The following is a 22,736-nucleotide window of genomic DNA, read 5'->3' as shown; positions in this document are numbered from 1 at the left end:
GTATACCGTTAGATAAGAAGACATTACGTGACCTGAAGAGTACAAATCTTTTGAGATTGACTTCCAAGCACTATAGATTGCATTAAGATTCTGAGCAACACTTCATTTGGAGACATTGTATAGTGGGATGAATTTCAGTTGATTTTCAGTAGAACTGATGTTTCTTAAAGAAAATTGAACTCAAACTACACAATATTGTGTGAGTTATGTGCTGGCTGATTCATGTTATTTTCTTATTTATACTTTTGAAGTATAGGTCTCTTAAATTTAGGCAGCATTTTTTTTTAAGATGATAGTAAAAGAAACAAAGCTTATTGGTCCTGACTGAGCTTTCAATATGCCTTGTCGAAAATTGAAACTCTTCATAACTCTGAGACATTCAGAAATGACATATGTAAATACCTAGAATTTCAGATCATTCTGTGCTGCTGGCAGGGTGTTTTTAATTCAATTCACTTAACTCCGAGTTACATAACACCTAGTGAAATGTATACAGATATTTTCATGTACCACACATATGAATGACAGGTGAAATGGGATACCAATGTTTAAAAAGTCCTTGGAGTTTTGATAAAGATTTCTGTATAGGATTAGTATAAAAAATAAAAAGGAATATTGTAGAACAAAGTCTAAACTTTTAGTTGTAGAATGGTAAGGGTTTAAAAAACTTTTCACTATTTTGAAATTTATCTCAATATGAGGAGGGGATGAAGAACACCATGTAATACATTTGTCTGGGAAGTTCCAGTGTGTTTTCTTTGGATGGTCATATCTTCCTTTGGAGATGTTTTGTTTAAGCATGTGGTTCCTTATTTTCATTCACATTGAAATTCTTGTTGCAGGGAAGGATTCTTATTAGTATATTCAGACCTGTAGCATCATTTGTAAAATTAGCTAATCTGATCCCCTGATTTTTTTTCTCCATTTTTAAGGTGTTTCATACTTAGACACTTTGTTCATTATATACCTTTAAAATACAGTGATGTGTCTATTCCCGACACAAAACATAATTCACACAAATACCATACAGGAATAAATAATATGAATGAAATCCTCATTTGTAATATATATTGTCATATTTTTCTTTGTCAGAAGACAGATGCTTTAACCAACTGTAGAATATGCCTACATTGCATGCATATGTAGATACTCCATATATATGCACAATATACATAACCACATCTATATGAAACATTGCTTTGCTTCATTTTTAAATTATAGACTAATCAATTAGTATATTTAAAATGTAAATTTGCTGCAAGTGTAAATTATCTACCATGAGGCTCTGAGTGTTCTCATGTCTATTGTCTTCTTTTAAACTAAGATTAGGTCCTTCCCTTTAAAGCAGAGCTTTTTTTTTTAAATGAACTAACATTGAAGAAAGTGCAATTGTTATTTAAATAGCCTCTTCTTTAATTTTGTCCTTCTGGCAAACAGATTTATATTCATTCCACTTGCTTTCTTTATGTAAATGGCAAATAACATGATTTTGCCCTTCACTGATGGATTTCAAATTGAATTTTAAACATCATCTTCATGAGTCTGACACTTTTTAAAAGTACCTCTGTCAAGGCTGGATCCCCACTTTGAACTTTAGGGTACAAATGTAGGGGCCTGCATGAAAACTTCTAAGCTTAACTACCAGCTTAGCTCTGGTTCGGCTGCCACCATTTCAATGGATTCCATTCTTGGGAAACCTTGAAAAACCTTCACCAAATCCCTGGTGAAAACAAATCCAAACCCCTTGGATCTTAAAACAAGGAGAAATTAACCTTTCCCCCTCCTTCCTCCCACCAACTCCTGGTGAATCAAGATCCAAACCCCTTGGATCTTGAACAAGGAAAAATCAATCAGGTTCTTAAAAAGAAGGTTTTTAATTAAAGAAAAAGGTAAAAATCATCTCTGTAAAATCAGTATGGAAATAACCTTACAGGGTAATCAAACTTAAAGAGCTCAGAGGACTCCCCTCTAGTCTTAGGTTCAAAGTACAGCAAACAAAGATAAACACTCTGGTAAAAGGTACATTTACAAGTTGAGAAAAACAAAGGAAAACTAACACGCCTTGCCTGGCTATTTACTTACAAGTCTGAAATAGGAGAGACTTGCTTAGAAAGATGTGGAGAACCTGGATTGATGTCTGGTCCCTCTCAGTCCCGAGAACGAACACACTCCCAAACAAAGAACACAAACAACAGCCTTCCCCCCCCCAAGATTTGAAAGTATCTTGTCCCCTTATTGGTCCTTTAGGTCAGATGCCAGCCAGGTTACCTGAGCTTCTTAACCCTTTACAGGGAAAAGGATTTTGGAGTCTCTGGCCAGGAGGGGTTTTATAGTACTGTACACAGGACAGCTATTACCCTTCCCTTTATAGTTATGACACGCCCCCCAAATCACAGATAGTGTTGGATGTTCGGTTCCACACTGGCTGTGATTTCTTCCTGGAGTTCTAGGAGAAAACAGAGTTAATAAGACACATGTACCTTTAGACATACCACTGATTATATAAAAACTAACAATATGTTTCATTCCAAGAACAATTGTTAATCAGTTAACTCTGGGAAACTTTCCCGGGAGAGTGCATCAGCCACTTTGTTAGAAGCTCCCGAAATGTGTTGTATTTCAAAATCAAAATCTTGGAGAGCTAAACCCCACCGAAGAAGTTTTTTGTTATTTCCTTTGGCGGTATGAAGCCACTGTAGCGCAGCATGGTCTGTTTGTAGTTGGAAACGCCGTCCCCAAACATATGGGCGTAGCTTTTCCAGCGCGTACACAATGGCATAGCATTCCTTTTCGCTGATTGACCAATGGCTTTCCCTCTCAGACAGTTTCTTACTGAGAAACACAACAGGATGGAATTCTTGATCCGGTCCTTCCTGCATTAAAACTGCTCCCACGCCTCGCTCGGACGCATCTGTGGTTACTAGGAACGGTTTGTCAAAGTCTGGGGCCCTTAGCACAGGGTCAGACATGAGTGTTGCCTTAAGCTGGTTAAAGGCCTTTTGACACTCATCAGTCCACTGAACTGCATTTGGCTGTTTCTTTCTGGTTAGGTCTGTCAGCGGGGCGGCGATTTGGCTGTAGTGGGGTACAAATCGCCTATAATATCCAGCCAAGCCTAAGAAGGATTGGACCTGTTTCTTAGACTTTGGAACCGGCCACTTTTGGATAGCATCCACTTTGGCCTGTAGGGGATTTATAGTTCCTTGACCCACCTGGTGCCCCAGGTAAATCACTCTGTTTTGGCCTATTTGACACTTTTTAGCCTTAACAGTTAGTCCTGCCTGCTGGATGCGCTCGAAAACTTTTTCCAGGTGCTCCAGGTGCTCTGCCCATGAATTAGAAAAAATGGCCACATCATCGAGGTAGGCAACTGCAGATTCTCCCAATCCTGCTAGGAGACCATCTACAAGTCTTTGGAAGGTGGCGGGTGCATTTCGCAACCCGAAAGGGAGTACATTGAATTCATACACCCCTGCCTGGGTGACGAAGGCTGACCTTTCCTTAGCGGGTTCATCTAGTGGTACTTGCCAGTACCCCTTGGTTAAGTCTAAAGTAGAGATGAATTGGGCATGTCCCAATTTCTCCAATAGCTCATCTGTGCGTGGCATTGGATAGTTGTCAGGACGAGTTACAGCATTTAGCTTACGGTAGTCCACGCAAAAGCGTATTTCCCCATCTGGTTTGGGAACTAGAACCACTGGAGATGCCCATGCACTCTTAGAGGGGCGGATTATACCCATCTGTAGCATGTCCTGGATCTCCCTTTGTATAGCAGTTTTGGCATGAGGTGACTCCCGGTAGGGTGGGGTTCTAATAGGGTGAGCATTACCTGTGTCAATGGAGTGGTATGCCCGTTCGGCCCATCCTGGAGTGGCTGAGAAAATTGGTGCAAAGCTTGTGCACAGCTCCTTGATCTGCTGTCGCTGCAGACGTCCAAGGGTCGTGGAGAGGTTCACCTCTTCCACGCCACCATCCTTTTTTCCTTCGCAGTAGACACCTTCAGGCCACTTCGCGTCATCTGTTTCCTGGGCTGTAAACTGGCAAACGTTTAATTCTCTGGAATAAAAGGGTTTAAGAGAATTAACATGGTATACCTTAGGCTTTATGTTGGAGGTGGGGGAGGCTATGAGATAGTTAACAGCTCCTAGGCGCTCCTGGACCGTGAATGGTCCTTCCCACGACGCTTCCATTTTATGGGCCTGGAGCGCCTTTAAGACCATGACTTGGTCTCCTACTTTGAAGGACCGTTCTCTGGAATGTTTATCATACCAGGCCTTTTGCTCTTCCTGAGCATCCTTTAGGTTTTCTTTAGCAAGGGCTAAAGAATGTTGGAGGGTGTTTTGTAGGTTGCTTACAAAGTCTAGAATGTTAGTTCCTGGAGAAGGCGTAAACCCCTCCCATTGCTGCTTCACCAACTGTAATGGCCCCTTAACCTCACGGCCATACACAAGTTCAAATGGTGAAAACTCTAAACTGGGATGTGGTACAGCCCTGTAGGCAAAAAGCAACTGCTGCAACACGAGGTCCCAATCATTGGAGTGTTCATTTACAAATTTACGTATCATGGCCCCCAAAGTTCCATTAAACCTCTCCACCAGGCCATTGGTTTCATGGTGGTAAGGGGTGGCAACCAAGTGATTCACCCCATGAGCTTCCCACAGGTTTTCCATGGTCCCTGCCAGGAAATTAGTTCCCGAATCTGTAAGGATGTCGGAGGGCCAACCTACCCTGGCAAAAATGTCTGTTAATGCCTGGCACACACTTTTAGCCCTGGTGTTGCTTAAGGGTACTGCTTCCGGCCATCGGGTAGCAAAATCCATGAAAGTCAGTACGTACTGCTTTCCTCTGGGTGTCTTCTTTGGGAAAGGACCCAGAATATCCACAGCTACGCGCTGAAATGGGACCTCAATTATGGGTAGTGGCTGGAGAGGGGCTTTAACCTGGTCTTGGGGCTTTCCCACTCGTTGGCACACCTCACAAGACCGGACATATTTAGCAACGTCCTTGCCCATTCCCTCCCAGTGGAAGGACTTCCCCAACCGGTCCTTGGTTCTGTTCACCCCAGAATGGCCACTGGGATGATCATGGGCTAAACCCAAGAGCTTTACCCGATACTTAGTGGGAACTACCAACTGTCTTTGAGGATGCCAGTCTTCCTGGTGCCCACCAGAAAGAGTCTCCTTGTATAAAAGTCCTTGTTCTACAACAAACCGGGATCGGTTCGAAGAGCTGAGAGGCGGTGGGGTGCTCCGCGCCGCCGCCCAAGCTTTCTGAAGGCTGTCATCTGCTTCCTGCTCGGCCTGGAACTGTTCCCTTGATGCTGGAGACATCAGTTCCTCCTTGGACTGTGGACTGGGGCTTGGTCCCTGTGGAAGCGATGCAGGTGTTGGGGCTGTTTCCATTGACTGTGAACCGCTGTCCGCTGGTGCACTATGTGGTATTTCAGGCTCTGGCTGAGCCTCTTGGGTAGGGTTATCTGCTGCTTCTGCCAGTTCAGGCTCGCTGGTGCCCTCTGGCGTTGGAGTTGTAGACGGGTTTGCAAGCGCTGGACTCAGGGCTGGCAATGGTTCTGGTGCTGGTTGCGTTGCCAGTTCTGGTTCTGGGACTGGCTTTGGCTGGGTCTCTGGGATTGGATCCACTACGGCTGTTGCAGTCGTTGGCAGGGAATCCAGTTCCACCACCTTTGTCTGGGTCTCCGGTAACACAGACGGGGCCCTGGTGGACGGCTCAGGAACAGGGATGGGGGTGAAAGCTTGCTTAGCCTGGCTGCGGGTGACTATTCCCACCCTCTTGGCTAGCTTCACATGGTTGGCCAAATCTTCCCCCAGCAGCATGGGAATGGGATAATTGTCATAGATTGCAAAAGTCCACATTCCTGACCAGCCCTTGTACTGGACATGCAACGTGGCTGTAGGCAAGGTTACAGACTGTGACACGAAGGGTTGAATTGTCACTGTAGCCTCCGGGCTGATGAGTTTGGGGTCCACTAGGGATTGGTGGATAGTTGACACTTGAGCCCCAGTGTCCCTCCAAGCGGTAACCTTCTTTCCGCCCACTCTCAAGGTTTCCCTTCGCTCCGAGGGTATGAGAGAGGCATCTGGGTTTGGGGATCTTTGGTGTGATTGGGGTGTAATGAACTGTAATCGGTTGGGGTTCTTGGGGCAGTGAGCCTTTATATGTCCCAGTTCATTACATTTAAAACATCGCCCTGCTAAGGTATCACCGGGACGATGTTGGTTGGTGGAGACTGGTGTGGTGGGGTGAGAAGGCGTCTGGGGTTTCCCTTGGGATGTGGGTGGGGCCTTGGGTTGTCCCCGGTGGTAAGGTTTTGTTTCGGCTTGCCCCCTCTGATATTCGCTCCAACTGCTACTAGTTTTTTTCTTTTCTGCCACCTCCACCCATTGGGCTCCAATCTCCCCCGCCTCAGTTACAGTTTTGGGCTTCCTATCTAGGATGTACCTTTCTATTTCCTCAGGAACACCCTCTAAAAACTGCTCCATTTTTACTAGGGAAAGCAGATCTTCCAGAGATTTAACATTTGCTCCTGATACCCAGGCATCACAATTTTTGTCAATGTGGTAGGCATGACGGGTAAATGACACATCCGGTTTCCACTTTAGGGCTCTGAACCGCCAACGGGCATGCTCGGGTGTTAGCCCCATTCTGAGTCTGGCCTTGTTTTCAAAAAGTTCATAACTGTTCATGTGTTCCTTAGGCATTTCAGCCGCCACCTCTGCTAAGGGTCCACTGAGCTGCGGCCTCAGCTCTACCATGTACTGGTCTGCAGCGATGCTGTATCCAAGGCAGGCCCTTTCAAAATTTTCTAAGAAGGCCTCAGTATCATCGCCTGCCTTGTAGGTGGGGAATTTTCTGGGATGGGAAGTGGTACCTGGAGGGGGGTTGTTAGCATTGGCTGGTGCATCCTGCTTAGCCTTTGCTACTTCCAGTTCATGCTTCCTTTCTTTTTCTCTCTCCTCCATCTCTTTTTCTTTCAGCTCCATAGTTCTCTTGTGAGCCTCCTCTTTGGCTTTTTCAAACTCCATCTCTCTTTCATGGGCCTCCTTTTTGGCTTTTTCCTCTCTTGCTCTCTGCTCTGTCTCGAGTTTTGTTAATTGAAGCAGTCTCTGATGTTTTCTTTCATTTTCTTCTGCTTCTAGTTTGGCCAGTTCTATTTTTTTAGCTACTTCTTTGGTAGTCATTTTCCTGTTTTCTTGTGCTGGGTCACCCCCTCTGCAGTTGACTGAAACTGGAAGCTCTCAGCTCTGGCTGCTGCTGAGTTAACAGAGACTTTCTAACTAGCTACTCCCGAGGATGTAAAAAGAAAAAAACCAATTCAGCTTGTAAATTCCTTTTACCAGTCAAGTTTGCTCATTACTTGAACACTTCTCTTAACAAAGGACCTGTTAAAAAAACTTAACACCTCTGCCTTCAGGCAAGGAGAGATAAGATATGCATCTATCTACTTCCAGCTCGGCTTTCCAAGCAGCTAGAAGGAAAAAAAAATCTCACTGGCTTTTGGGTTTAAAATGATCCCACCGCTCTACCACCATGTCAAGGCTGGATCCCCACTTTGAACTTTAGGGTACAAATGTAGGGGCCTGCATGAAAACTTCTAAGCTTAACTACCAGCTTAGCTCTGGTTCGGCTGCCACCATTTCAATGGATTCCATTCCTGGGAAACCTTGAAAAACCTTCACCAAATCCCTGGTGAAAACAAATCCAAACCCCTTGGATCTTAAAACAAGGAGAAATTAACCATCCCCCTCCTTCCTCCCACCAACTCCTGGTGAATCAAGATCCAAACCCCTTGGATCTTGAACAAGGAAAAATCAATCAGGTTCTTAAAAAGAAGGTTTTTAATTAAAGAAAAAGGTAAAAATCATCTCTGTAAAATCAGTATGGAAATAACCTTACAGGGTAATCAAACTTAAAGAGCTCAGAGGACTCCCCTCTAGTCTTAGGTTCAAAGTACAGCAAACAAAGATAAACACTCTGGTAAAAGGTACATTTACAAGTTGAGAAAAACAAAGGAAAACTAACACACCTTGCCTGGCTATTTACTTACAAGTTTGAAATAGGAGAGACTTGCTTAGAAAGATGTGGAGAACCTGGATTGATGTCTGGTCCCTCTCAGTCCCGAGAACGAACACACTCCCAAACAAAGAACACAAACAACAGCCTTCCCCCCCCAAGATTTGAAAGTATCTTGTCCCCTTATTGGTCCTTTAGGTCAGATGCCAGCCAGGTTACCTGATCTTCTTAACCCTTTACAGGGAAAAGGATTTTGGAGTCTCTGGCCAGGAGGGGTTTTATAGTACTGTACACAGGACAGCTATTACCCTTCCCTTTATAGTTATGACAACCTCCTTTATCTTTTTTAAAGCAAATTTAGGTAGACTTTTTTTCTGTCCGTGGTATATTCATGAAACGCTCCTTTTCTAAAGTTTCATCAGAGAACAGTTTTAAGCAACTTAGTATTTAAGCAAAATATTTGAGAACTTTTAAGCAAATATTTGATCATGAAGTCGTCAACTTCCAGTTTGTGTGCTCTCCACAATTAAAATATTCTGTATTGGCATTCTACACACTCTAGCGGGAAATAAAGCTGTAGCCAGACTTTGTTAAACAAAATCAGTTTGTAAATCCGACTTCAAGTCTGCTAAAGAAGTTTTACATTGTCTATCCTTGGGCACAAAGAATCAAGTGTATCAGTATTTAGTGGTGAGAGCATAGAACTTGCTGGAGAGCGGAGGAAGGGAAAGATTGTGTAAGTTCACAAATCCAGTAAATGTCAGGAGCCTTGAAGCACTCAAGGAAATATTTCAAATATACTCAAGAGAGCACCAAGTTTACAAAGAAAGATGTCTTCCTGTGGGAATCTTTTCCCTTTCTCATGGCTTCCTTACCTATTGAAAAATATTTATTTGAGACACGGAGTGCTGGCAGTTCACTGTTTCTTTTATGATTCCTACTTAGGAGGCTGTGGTGAAGGTTCTGTGCACATCTCCTGATTCTTGCATTTGATGAATATAGCATCTTGGAACATTCCCATGCCTGAAACTTTCATTTAAGGGGATAGTTGAAATGTGTATCACATGATGTAAAGGGGTTCAAATTTTACAAATTTCCTGAGGCCACAAACCTCCTCTTGGCAGTCCTGATGACCTTAAGGTAGTCATACATTTTAAGATAAACTTTCAAAGTATTGGGTGTGTGTTAGTCAGACAACAATCCTTGAACTATGCTTGGAAAATTAAGATAATTATTCTTTTGTTATCCGCTATAGAGGCCCATTAATGCTTTTATTAATTTACAGAATATCCATTGCAAGGCTCTACCTTTGTGATAAGCTTAGTAGTCAGCAGTGGAGTGTGGTTATAAATATATTACTGGTGAATATCTTACTTTGTATTAGATCTCATGAACTTTACAACAAATCATACTGCAAACCACTATCTCCAGTCCATAGGTAAAACATTGTAACATTAATTTTTATAAAAAGCACTATTAATCCTGATCATCAGTGTTTTAACAGAACTAGTGCAGAAGGCATCTGTTGGTATTTTTTCATTATACTGATAATTCTTTATTCCAATTATTATGTCATATGACTAATTTCCCTTACATTTCTGTGGTATCCTTCATTGAAGATTAGCCAATATAGTTGGCAGAAAACAATGAATAAGATGATATTAAATGGAACTCTGCATGCCGTGCTGAATTTTCCTTTCTTTGTACAGCATCTGAACCCAACCTGAAGTTACGATCCAGATTAAAGCAGAAAGTTGCTGAAAGACGGAGCAGTCCCCTGTTACGCAGGAAAGATGGCCCAGTGGTTACTGCTCTTAAGAAGCGTCCCCTGGATGTCACAGGTATGTTGGGTAAGCAACTGAAAGCCATGCCTCTTGTCGCATTCTATATAAGGCTCCCATCTTAAAACCTGTTTATATATCGGATTAACTCTTTAGTCAGGATTTCTGTACTCCCTTTAGCACCCTTAACTCTTTAGTCCTTGGACATTCATCAGTGAAGGTATTGTTTCCAAGTCCACAGCCTCTGTTTCACAGCTCTAGTTTTTAAGCTTGTGTTAATCAGATATAGGTGCCAGTGTAGTATTTCAAAATGGTAGAAATTACAGGTTGTTGGAAAATACCTTTGAAATGTTTCATGCTGTATCTCTACTAATTTCATAGATCCAGTTGCTAAGCATAATTCATAACTGTACCACTCCAACAATAAATGCTTTTGATGCCATGTTCTTTATGGGCCTCATGCGGACCTCCATTGTTCTTCATCAAACACTTTAAAATTAGACTGTCAAGCAATTAAAAAAACACTAGAATACCATTTATTTTTAATATTTTTGGATGTTTACTACATTTCAAATATATTAATTTCAGTTACAACACAGAATACAAAGTATAAAGTGCTCGCTTTATATTTATTTTTGATAACAAATATTTGCACAGTAAACAAAAAAAAATATTTTTCAATTCACCTCATACAAGTACTGTAGTGCAATCTCTTTATCATAAAAGTTGAACTTACAAATGTAGAATTATGTACAAAAAACTGCATTCAAAAATAAAACAATGTAAAACTTTAGAGCCTACAAGTCCACTCAGTCCTACTCCTTGGTCAGCCAGTCACTCAGACAAACAAGGTAGGTTACAATTTGTAGGAGATAATGCTTCCTGCTTCTTATTTACAATGTCACCTGAAAGTGAGAACAGGCGTTTGCATGGCACTGTTGTAACCGGCGTCACAAGATATTTACGTGCCAGATGTACTAAAGATTCATATGTCCCTTCATGCTTCAACCACCATTCCAGAGGACGTGCTTCCACGCGGATGATGGGTTCTGCTTGATAACGATCCAGAGCAGTGCGGACCGACGCATTTTCATTTTCATCATCTGAGTCAGATGCCACCAGCAGAAGGTTGATTTTTCTTTTTTGGTGGTTTGGGTTCTGTAGTTTCCGCATCAGAGTGTTGCTCTTTTATGACTTCTAAAAGCATGCTCCACACCTCGTCCCTTTCAGATTTTGGAAGGCACTTCAGATTCTTAAAGCTTGGCTCGAGTGCTGTACCTATTTTTAGAAATCCCACATCAGTACCTTCTTTGCATTTTGTCAGATCTGCTATGAAAGTGTTCTTAAAACCAATATGTGCTGGGTCATCATCCGAGACTGCTATAACATGAAATATATGGCAGAACGCAGGTAAAACAGAGCAGGAGACATACATTTCTCCCTTCAAGGAGTACAGCCACAAATTTAATTGACGCATTTTTTTTTAACGGGCATCATCAGCATGGAAGCATGTCTTCTGGCATGGTGACCGAAACATGAAGGGGCATATGAATGTTTACCATATCTGGCATGTAAATACCTTGCAACGCCGGCTACAAAAGTGCCATGTGAATGCCTGTTCTCACTTTCAGGTGACATTGTAAATAAGAAGCAGGCAGCAGTATCTCCCATCAAAGTAAACAAACGTGTTTGTCTTAGCGATTAGCAGAATAAGAAATAGGACTGAGTGGACTTGTAGGCTCTAAAGTTTTATGCTGTTTTATTTTTGAGTGCAGTTATATAACAAAAAAAATCTGCATTTGTAAGTTACACTTTCATGATAAAGAAATCGCACTTCAGTACTTTTATGAGGTGAATTGAAAAATACTGTTTGTTTAGCTTATCATTTTTACAGTGCATATATTTATAATAAAAAATAATATAAAGTGAGCGCTGTACATTTTGTATTCTGTGTTGTAATTTAAATCAATATTGAAAATGTAGAAAAACATCTAAAATATTTAATACATTTCCATTGGTATTCTATTGCTATAAGTGTGATTAATCATGATTAATTATTTTGAGTTAATCACATGAGTTAACTGCGATTAATTGACAGCCCTACTTTAACTGTAAAAACACGTTATGTGTTGTTTTACCATAGATGATATATACTTATTTCACAACTTCTTGCAAAAAGTAATCCATATTTCTTTTTTGGATAAATTTCATATTAGGAGGTAAACTAGGTAAGACTCGAGATATCATGAAGTTTAATATTTAGCACCATCTAGAGAGAGCTGTCTGTAAGTACATTTAGACAACCGCTGTTTTTGCTTTTCTCAGCCCTCCCTGGCACTTCAGAGTACAATGTCATAATTTATGCAACTTAAAATTCAGCTCTGCTCTGAAAAGTGACTCTGTAGAAATGGCATCATGGGTTCCATGAGTGTATGTGTGGGTGTGTGATCGCCTTACCAAATGTTCTTGGTTTACAAGGCAGGAGATGCTTTTTCTAGCCAGCAGCCCTGCAAACTCCACAACAGAGCTGAGAGGCAAGCTTATTTCTTTCCTTCTCATGTTACTGCCTGTTACAAAGGTTCTGCAGGCTAAGTTAGGGCCTTTGTAACACTTGTGCAACCTCATTGTTTTCACATGGTGACCTCTGTGACACCTGTGCACACCCATCTTTGCTGGGTGTCTACAGATGTAACTGACTGGAACTAAGTTTAAAGCTTATGCTCTTAGCTGCGTGGGCTCTTGCTGCAGTAATAGGAATGAAAAGCATGAACATTTTATTTTGGTCATTACAGTCAGCGGGTCAGACTCTAGGTAAATACAGAGTACGTGTGTTGAGTTGAAAATGCCATTTTTACAGCCACTTTTCAGAGGAAAATTGTACTTTTAATCCATCGAGAATACTCCTGGATGAAATTAAGGCTTGAATGTATCACAAAGATAAATTGAATGCCACATTTTTCTTTTGTTTAGGTAATACACAGGGAATCCAATAAATCATAGCTCATGACCTGTTAGTTACAGAAGTGCATGTATTTTCTGTCCAACCAAAATGTTCTTTTTACAGTGTCTAGGTTTTCATTAAGCGCCACAGGTGCCCATTGTGGAGAAAGTTGAAGGGTAGTAGTGAAACTTCAGGTTAATTGGGTTTTCTTCACTCAAAATACTGCTGCTTAGTGCTCACTTAATTGGACAGAGGAAGACCAACCCTGGCAGCAGGAGGCAAGGCATAAGAAAGAGTAATGAGGCTGTTTTTACAGAGTCGCCTTTTTCCCCAAAAAATTACGTTCTAAAGGTATGAAGGCCTGCTTAACATACTGCTTTATTCATTAATGTAATGGGGTGCTACAGAGGTCTCACAACCTCAGAAAGTAATTTTATTTCGAAGCACAAAGTGATGTTGGGGGGGGAAAAAAGGATTTTCTGCCTCAGTGCTCATATTGCTGAGTGTCTGCACTTCTGTAAGCTGGGGTGATGGTCACATGTCTAATTAAGGAGGAACCACATCCTTGATCAGCATTTTAAAAAGAAGTATTTGGTTAATTTCTTCTCAAGCTCTTCTACAGTACTTTGGAAGAGCTTTTCTCCACGTCCAGTGTCATCAGTGAACTAAATGAGCATGCATCTTGGTAATATCATCGTTCTCATAACTTTGCAGTAGAATAGAAAATGCATTGCTATTTTGGGCAAGTCCATGGGTGAAAAGAATTTCCTTTTGCTTGTAGGTTAACTTCATATAGGAAGGAATAGTGCTGAGTACTAACTTTTGCTTACAATGTCAGGAATAAGGATTTGGGCAGGGGAAAAAGGTTCTCCCATTTGTTCAGTAAGCATGCTCATACATGTATGCATGCTCAAATAAGTCCTGTTGTTGGCTTCTCACTCTTTACAAGTGTATTGGGAAGCATGACTTGAGAATTCATAGTATTGTTTGGAAGGTATGGAGAAGGTAGGTGCTGAAGCTCAGAGACGGTTCCATAGTTTCATGGCTGGGACATGTGGTAGCAATGGATGTCGATTCACTAGAGCCTATAGAGTCACATAGGTAAAATGAATAGTGCTTGGAATCAGATTAGTAGCAGATTTATAGAAAGAAGCTACCTTTGAATATGCGACGTGTAATCATTACTAGGTGGACAGTCAATTTTAGATTGTTACTTAATCCTTAAATTTCTCTTGATTATAGAGGACCGTAAAATCTACTTCTACCATAATATGTGCTGAATTACTCCACTAACCAGGTTAAGGGGGTTTCAGCAATTAAATAACTAAAACAAAAATTGTATCGTGTCCCCAAAGTCATACCAGTTGGCTCCATGTCCACTGAGACATCCCAGTGAAATGTCCCAGATTGCATCAGGCTGTTATATCACAACTACCAGAAAATTATATTGGGGTCAGCCAAATCCTGTTTTCTCATATTTGGAATGTCTGTCAAAAGATTGCAGTGATTTCTGCTTTCTAAGTAGTCTTGGAAGACTTATATTGCTATTGGTAAATGTTGGTAAACATTGATTTCACTGTGCAACCACAAACTGACAAAAATATTTCCGGGGCTGACAGTCAAAATTTACAGATAGGCAAAGTAAGAAAAATGCTGCCGGAGAACTTATTAGAGTTTGATTTTAAGGATATTTAATTTGTATAGTTTGACAATTTTAACAGTTATAAAGCTTTAACTTTTTGAATCTCAATGGCTGCTCTCATTTAATTATAGTCTACTTCCTTTCCCCCTGCCCAGATAATTACCTGTGAAAATTTACATGGATAAAAACGCTTAAAAATGACATCTATATTATGTGTCAAAATTATTTTTAAAAAATGGAATTCTGCCAAGCATACTTCTGAGATAATAAAAAGAGAAACACTGAAAACTGTGCTATATGCAAAATAAGAGAGGCTCCTATGGGCCAACTCCATGCTCCAGAAGAATTTCTGGTAGCCGTGAAATCAGTTAATCTGCAATGCTGCACAGGAGCTGGGAAATGCAGCTTTCTAGTCTGTTAAAAACGTTTTGGGTTCAGTCGGATGTCTCACTTGCCCTGGTTAGTGGGGTGTTAAGAACATAGCGGTAACATACGTGAAGTTGTGGCATTTTGTTGTTCATATAATAAGGGTGTATAGCAATAGAATTATAAAGTGAAGTTTTACTTTAAGTACAAAATACTCGTGGTTGTGTTTTGATAAGTTGTACACGCTCCACACTGGACCAGTGCAGGGAGGGGTCAATGGACTGCCCTGGAGACAGTGACTTGTATCTGTCCTATCCTGCCATGCCTGTCAGAAGTAACAAGTTGTGGGTAATTAGGAAGGAGTAATCATATAAAGTGGGTGAGGAAGGTGTCAAAGGCAGTTGCCCTGACCAAGGGAACACCCATCCCTAGAGGCTTATAGTGCTAGACGTGTAGGCCTGACACAAGCTCTGCAAGTGAGACAGTGGAAAGGGAAAGCTCAATCAGTACTTAGTGAGTGGCCAAAACAGACTAGGATTCCCTAGGGACAAACTCTGTGTGGGTTTTTGTTACCTCTGAGAGACTTTGACCACTATCTACATGGAGGACTTTCAGTGTAATATCTGGGAACTTTGCACGTTTTCATGAATATAGAGCAGGGGTCAGCAACCTTTCAGAAGTGCTGGGCCGAGTCTTCATTTATTCACTCTGATTTAAGGTTTTGTGTGCCAGTGATACATTTTAATGTTTTTAGAAGGTCTCTTTCTAGAAGTCTATAATATATATCTAAACTATTGTTGTATGTGAAGTAAATAACATTTTTAAAATGTTTAAGAAGCTTCATTTAAAATTAAATTAAAATGCAGAGCCCCCCCAGACCTGTGGCCAGGACCCCGGCAATCTGAGTGCCACTGAAAATCAGCTCGCTTGCCGCCTTCAGCACGTGTGCCATAGGTTGCCTACCCCTGAGATGGAGAGTTGGCCAGCTAGTGCTGCAAGACAATAAGTGTAAAGAGACTGATGTCTGGAGATACTCAAAACAACTCTTATGAGATTGCCTTTTATTTTCTCAATTATCCTCCCATTTTTCTGTCCTGATATGAAGGCAGCACATGGAGACATCTACCAGTAATTCAGGGGCAAATAAATGTATACTTGAAAGTCAGACTTCATCCTCTGTGTTCATTGCTTCCTCACTTGGAAGCCTGGAGACCTGCTCACACTCTTCTGATTTCAGTCCTTTCCTAGTGCTTCCATGTTGGGAATCGAAAGAAACTAGTACTTGGATTGGAGACTTCCAAGTAAAACACAGGTGCTGTGGGAAGTGGTATTAATTATCTAATTAGTACTGTTTCCTCTAATTCAATATTGGACCAGGGCTCCAGATTGGTGTTAGGGTCCTGTGTGCTACTGAAGCTACAATTCTGTAGATGACAACACCTCAGAGAAATAACTGTTTCTCATAGAATGCTGAGGACACTGTCAGCTCTTAACAAATAACCCCTTACTTTCAATGGGGCACTTTTTGTAAAAGTAAATGTTGGTGCTGGTGTGAAATACCTTCATTACTGACCCTTGACAGCTATCTTTCCATTTAAAACGTGAATAAATTCAGATATACAAGAAGGGTGCATGGGAAAATGTCAAAGCTCAGAAAGTTACTTAATTGTGCAAGACCGAGAGCATGATTAAGATAAAAGGCTAAAGTGGATTGGAGGAGGCACTTCATAAAACTGTAGTAGAACAGTTTGACATAGACTGACTTGGCTTGCTCATGCTTTCTAAATTGTTTATTGTGTGTTTAATCATATTTAAAGTTCCTGACACAATATACAAAAAAAGGTTGCAGAGAAAAGATGTAAGTAAGTAAATATTTGGACCCGCTGTTTGAAAGTACATCTTTGTTGATATATTCTCAATCTAGAAATGTTTTATTACATCTTCAGGGTTTTTGTTTTCCCTGATCGATCTCTCCCAATAGCATTGCAGAGATCGTTTATACTGTTTCTAATAGTTGTTTTTGAATGTGTTTTAGACTCTGCATGCAACAGTGCTCCTGGATCTGGTCCCAGTTCTCCAAACAACAGCTCTAATAACATAAGTGCTGAGAATGGAATTACAGGATCAGTCACAAGTATTCAAGCAGAGGTACAGAACTGCTCTTTACCTTGGGCTTAACACTTGTGCTTCCAATGAACTTGTGGAAGCTTTTAAATATGCAGGGAAAGCTGAACCTTGATTAGGATGGCTACTCTCCTAACCAGTGAAGATTTGAATGTGTTGTGTACGTAACATGCTTAGTCTGAGTTTGCTCCTAAATATCTGTGCTTGGGGTAACTGGCAGTAGCCATAATAAGGATTGATAAATTTAAAAAAAGGAAAGGAATGTTGGGGTCAAATCTTGAAGAGGGTTCCGTTCTCAAGTATAGGTTACCAACTCTCTTGAGTATTTTAAGATGTTGGATATTTATTTTCATGCTTTATAATGTGGGATAACTTCACTTTATACAGGGGATTAATACAAGCATTGTTCAATTACAGGGATGGAGGAGTATAATATTACCTGGTTTAAGTTCCTTCTCCCCTGCTCAGTACTCAAAGGCTTCCTGTAGTGTGTTGACGTTTGCCACCAAATTTTAGCATCCTCCCACCTTTATGCACTTTAAATCTTAGCTTTTGTTAATCAGTTATGGAAACAAAAACAAAGGTTATTATTAATAAATACTCCCATAAACTGCAGGGTGTTTGCACCATCCTCTTAAACATCTGGTGTTGGCCACTGCCAGGGACAGGATGCTAGACTAGAGTTGGGTCTGATCTAGTCTGGCAATTCCTGTGTTCCTGTTACTGAATCTGAAAATACGTGACCCACTCTGTCATTTTGTAACCTTCACATTTGGAAAGATGGTGTGTAATTATCCAGACCCTGCTGCTGTATTTCGCATTGCAGGCTTTGCATTTGCTGTTTCCTTTGAATATTATACATGCATTTACATCTATAAACTTTCCTGACAAAGCAGAATTTTGGTTTAATCACGCTGTCCTCCAACTTGTAATTTTGGAGAGTGGAAAGGTGCTTTTTGAAGCAAAAGTCCAGGCTATTTGAGCTTTCTAGGTTTGTACAGATTTTGGCTCAATTAGAGTTTCTAATACTGCATAACACATAATTTTAAAAACCTTCAATCAAAATATATTATGGACCTCATAACACAAAGTCACTATGCAATGCAGCATTGGTCACTTCGCCTGACACAATACACCATGGCTGTTCTAAAGAGAGTGGCTGAGACTCTGGTTTGGGCTTTATAAAGGAACAATAGTTCTATTTCATGTATTTAGTAGGACTCAGGCAGTATGGGGGAGGGTAATTCTAGCATCCACCGTAACAACAGCTTTACTTAGGGTTACATACTGTATGCATTTCCATGACAAAACCCTCGTTTCAGTTGCTCCCGACTTTGTTCAGTGAGATTGCTCTAGTATAACTGACGGAGGATTTGGTCTCCTCCCAATTCTACCAATTCTGTTGATACGTGAACCAGAATAGAATCCAGCTGCCCTTCTCTGTCAGGTTTCACCTCTGATAGCAAAAGTCAGACTCACAAGTATCAGTGGTTGAATCACTGCTGGATTCTGGGCTCATGTGTCCTTGTAGCCCTTTGGCTAGTAGAGGCATACTCTTCACTTGTTCACTCTACACTGCTCCCAGGAGTGAAAGTAATAACAATGACTTGTCACTACAGCCAGTCCTCCTTCCCCTCAGCGTTCTGCTCTCATCGCATCTGGGGTTTAGCAGATTTAATTGGGGACTGTTGAGAGACTCATAACTTCAGCTACAAATATTCAGTGCTGCACAGGAAAGTTTGTACCGTTCCAAAGGGCACAGCTTCCCCAAAATCAGTGTTGTGGGAGGGCTCATCCCATGAGTGTGGATATGCACTCTCTCCAAATAACTTTGCTTTTTACAAATGAATGTATTATTTCACCAAGGCTTTAATTCCAGTCCTTAGTAACTTCTGCACAAAAAATATTTTAGATACACATGCTGTTGTTGCAAGCATTTGATAGCCACTTTCAGTGACTACCTATTGCCTCTTGTAAAGCAGTGAAATCATACTTTTAAGACTGAGTCATGAGTGATGCCGGACATGTAAAGTGTGTCCATTGCCAAAACAGTTCTCCAGACATATGAAAGATACTTGTCTCTTTCCCCACCCCTTTCACAGTTTTACTACAGTGTCTGTTTCATAAAAACATAAGAGCTCCCATACTGGGTCAGGCCATGATCTTTCTTGCCCAGTATCCTGTCTCTGACAGTGGCCTGTACCAGAGCCTCAGGAGGAGTGTAAAGAACAGGGTAATTATGGAGTGATCCACCCTGTCTTACACTCCTGCCTTCTGGCAATCACAAGCTTAGGGTCGTGCTGAGCATAGGGTTGCATCCCTAACCATTTTGGCTAATAGCCATTGATGGATCTATCCTCCATGAATGTACCTAGTTCTTTTTTAACCCCATTATGCTTTTGTCCTTCACAACATCCCATGGCAATGACTTCCACAGGTTAATTCTATTTTGTGTGAAAAAGTACTTTCTCTTGTTTGCATTAAACCTTCTGACTATTTAATTTCATCAAATGATCCCTGGTTTTTGTATTGTGTAAAAGGTAAATAACACTTTTCTATTCATTTTTTCTACATCTTAGTCCAGGTGCATGTGAGAAGAAGTCCACTGTGATCTATGAATTAATTTAAATTGAAATGCTTTAATGTAGCCTCCCAAAACAACCTATGTGAAAAGTAAAACATTTTCTTCTGCTGTTTTTCTGAAAATTGCACCCAGAATTTTTTCACCTGTTCTATGATTTTATAGAAGAGAGCAAGAATATAGTCTGTAAACTATGGTGTTGTAGGTTTCAGAGTAGCAGCCGTGTTAGTCTGTATCCGCAAAAAGAAGAACAGGAGTACTTGTGGCACCTTAGAGACTAACAAATTTATTAGAGCATAAGCTTTCGTGGACTATGTTCCATTCTATATGCATCCGAAGAAGTGGGCTGTAGTCCACGAAAGCTTATTCTCTAATAAATTTGTTAGTCTCTAAGGTGCCACAAGTACTCCTGTTCTTCTTTTTATGGTGTTGTAGTGATTTTGAAAGTAGGTATGATATGAAGATTCAGTCCACTAGATCTTTGAGGTCACAGTCCACAGGAAACCTCACAACCCACTAATGGATGGCAAATAATTTTTGATAACCTATTGCACTAACTCTCCTGCTGTCAACAGATTTTAGAGTTTATTCTGTTAAATCTTCCTTATCCTCAACACTCCCATCTGCCAAAAACTGGTCATGCCCTTCATTACCAATTCTTTTCTGTAAGCATTGGATATTTCATGATGCCATTTCAGAGCCATTCCTCCAAACTTTTCTGCATGCATTTGTCAGCAGCTATCCAAATACAGTTAATTAAGACAGCATTTTAAATGCAGATATTTCCTTTCAAATGAAGGCTGTTGTATACATCAGGAAATATTATTACCTGATTAGTGCTTGCTTCCACATGTCTTGTAAAAGGTCAATGTAATGCCCACACTGGACTCCAATTTCTGTAATATCCCAAATGATAGACTGTCTCTGGTAAATCAGACCCATTTCCACTTTGTATATTGTAAATAATCAACAATTTCTGAGCAGTTAGTCTTCTCCATTGTGATAGTTTCACATTAACCTGAGTGTTTGATTTTAAATGAGAAATGTGTATATTTGCCCATCAGTTGATCAGAGATTCACCTCTCGACCCATACCAAATGGGAAAACTGATCATTTTTATATTATTTAAATTAAAATACTTGCCTCAAGTGTAGAAAGCATACAGCTCCATTCTGTTCACAGTGGATAAATAGCATTTATTTTTTAAATATTGTGTTAAATTTAACAATGTTTTTCCACCTATGCAAGGCTATTTGACATTCACTGACATTTTATTTCATATACAGCTATAAAAGGTGCTGCCTGATTAGACAAAAACTGTAGATGCTGGGTTTGTGCTCTTCTCTGCATTTCCACAGCATTTATGTACAATTCATAGACAGATTCAGTATATTTAAGATGATGATAATGGAACTGAAATTTTGTGTGCGCAATTAGTTTCAAGCTGTTGTGTTTTTTCATTCAGTTGTGCTTAATACAAATAAACCCCCTGAGACTATTTGAGGCACAACTAAATGGGGATTTGACTGTTTAAAGTGGAAATTGATGTAATTTTGTTACTTTTATAAGATCAGTACCCCGTAAAAGTCAGGAAAAGATTTCAGTACCTCACCTACAGTACATACCTTATTTTCAGCATGTGGTGCAGTAACATACATTATGTTTACGCTTTAAAGCAACATTGCTAAAGAAGTGTTCAAAATCACCCTGGCAAATAAGTGAATGGAAACACAAACAAGTTCTTTACCATTTTACCTTGGTGTTAGTGTGTGTGCCAGTGGAAATATTTAACAACTACAGAGAAATCAGCGATGACAAGACCTTTGTGATAGAACAGGTTTTTAATAATTATGGTTGACAAGATTGCAAATACACAGGAGGAGACTTTAGAAATGGAAAGAACCTCACTGGCAAATTGAACTTAGCTTGAGCATATATGAGAACTAGATGACTTTACTACTCTATCATGTGAATAAATGGTAGGACAGTAAAGGGAATGAATAACTGACTAATGTCAAATTAAACCATTTATTTGGAAATGCAGAGTCTTTGGTTGTAAAGATGGCAAATGCAATCTTGTAAAGGTATCATTGCTACACTTGTCTATGATCCTCTCTCACAGGAATAGCTTTAATGTTACTGTATTCAGCAATTCCAGTTTCGCTCTTCATTTTTCTTTAGTGAATATTTGTATATAGAAGACTTGCTTTTCAATAGTAAATGTTAAGCACGTGCTCTTCCCTTTGTGGATTGCAACAGCATTGCTTTATCTTGCAAAATTCAGTGTGAGTTTCTTCAATGGAGTTCAAAGATAACTAGCTTTCTTTTCATCATCCAAAATTGGCCTAATCCTGCACCCTTTGAAGTCAACTGCAAGTTCCAATTGACTTTGGTGCTATAGAATCAGGCATAATATGAGGTAACAACCTCTAACACTCCATAAGATTAAAATCCCTTCATGGCCATGCTGACATGTATCGATCTATAGAATGATGAAATACTATTGTACCCATTATATACCCATTTTTCTAAGCATCAGAGTTAAAAACTGTCACTGCATGAGAAATGTTATAGAAAATGTCTTTTTTTATTTTTGTTTAAACTCCCAGGATTGAAAACAATGTCCACTCCATAATTCAGTACCATCAAAATAAACTATTTTCTAATCAGGGCTTCAGACACTTTTCAATAACTACAGTTAATATTTGCAATAAATATTTGAGTCCATATTTGTAAGCAATCACTGCTGTGAAATTAAAAATGACTTTTACACTTCCGTGGTGCCACATTAGCTGGCTATAACGTAATCCTCCCAGTTAATTTCACATACCTTCCCTGAAAATCAAGAAATATCCAGCTAAGAGGAACATCCAGGCTCTTTAATGGAGCTTTACCTTGTTTTTAAGCAACAACTTGATGGTGACTAATGCATTTCATACTGTCTTTGGCCTGGTGACGAGAACATCCATCCTGTGTAATGTAAAATTTGTTTGTTAAAACCACCTTTTTTAGCCATGTACTTTAAGGGACGAATGAACCATGGAGGCTTTCTTCATAGACCAACCATTACCGTTACTCTCTTCATAGCTCTGTTACCTTTGTGGGAGGATTACACATCCACAAGTGAATCCACCCAGTGCCTATCCCATCTACTTGGACTGGGTACTGGGCACAGATTAGCCCCTACATTCGGAATCTTTTGGTATCAGAAGTGAAGTTATTTGCCTTTTATTTTTCTTTCTCATTCCTTTTTCTGGTGTGCTTTATACT

At 40.2% G+C, this 22,736-nt stretch overlaps 1 protein-coding gene across 12 annotated transcripts in view; it reads left to right on the top strand.

Moving 5' to 3' along the window:
* Positions 1 to 22,736, top strand: part of HDAC4 (histone deacetylase 4) — a 438,771-nt gene that overhangs the window by 310,177 nt on the left and 105,858 nt on the right. For 9 of the 12 annotated variants that reach the window (XM_008163408.3, XM_008163404.3, XM_008163409.3 and 6 more), the window contains 2 exons: positions 9,741 to 9,881; positions 16,797 to 16,909. In XM_008163408.3, the coding sequence (XP_008161630.1) occupies positions 9,741 to 9,881; positions 16,797 to 16,909 (254 nt within the window). The remainder of the gene's footprint in view (positions 1 to 9,740; positions 9,882 to 16,796; positions 16,910 to 22,736) is intronic. The other 3 variants (XM_005299905.3, XM_005299903.3, XM_065562158.1) reach the window with 1 other exon arrangement.

The sequence above is a fragment of the Chrysemys picta genome, chromosome 11 (genome assembly GCF_011386835.1).
Source record: "Chrysemys picta bellii isolate R12L10 chromosome 11, ASM1138683v2, whole genome shotgun sequence".
NCBI lineage: Eukaryota > Metazoa > Chordata > Testudines > Emydidae > Chrysemys > Chrysemys picta.
The sequence above is the reverse complement of the archived record's forward strand: the minus strand, read 5'-3'. Positions and strand labels throughout refer to the sequence as shown.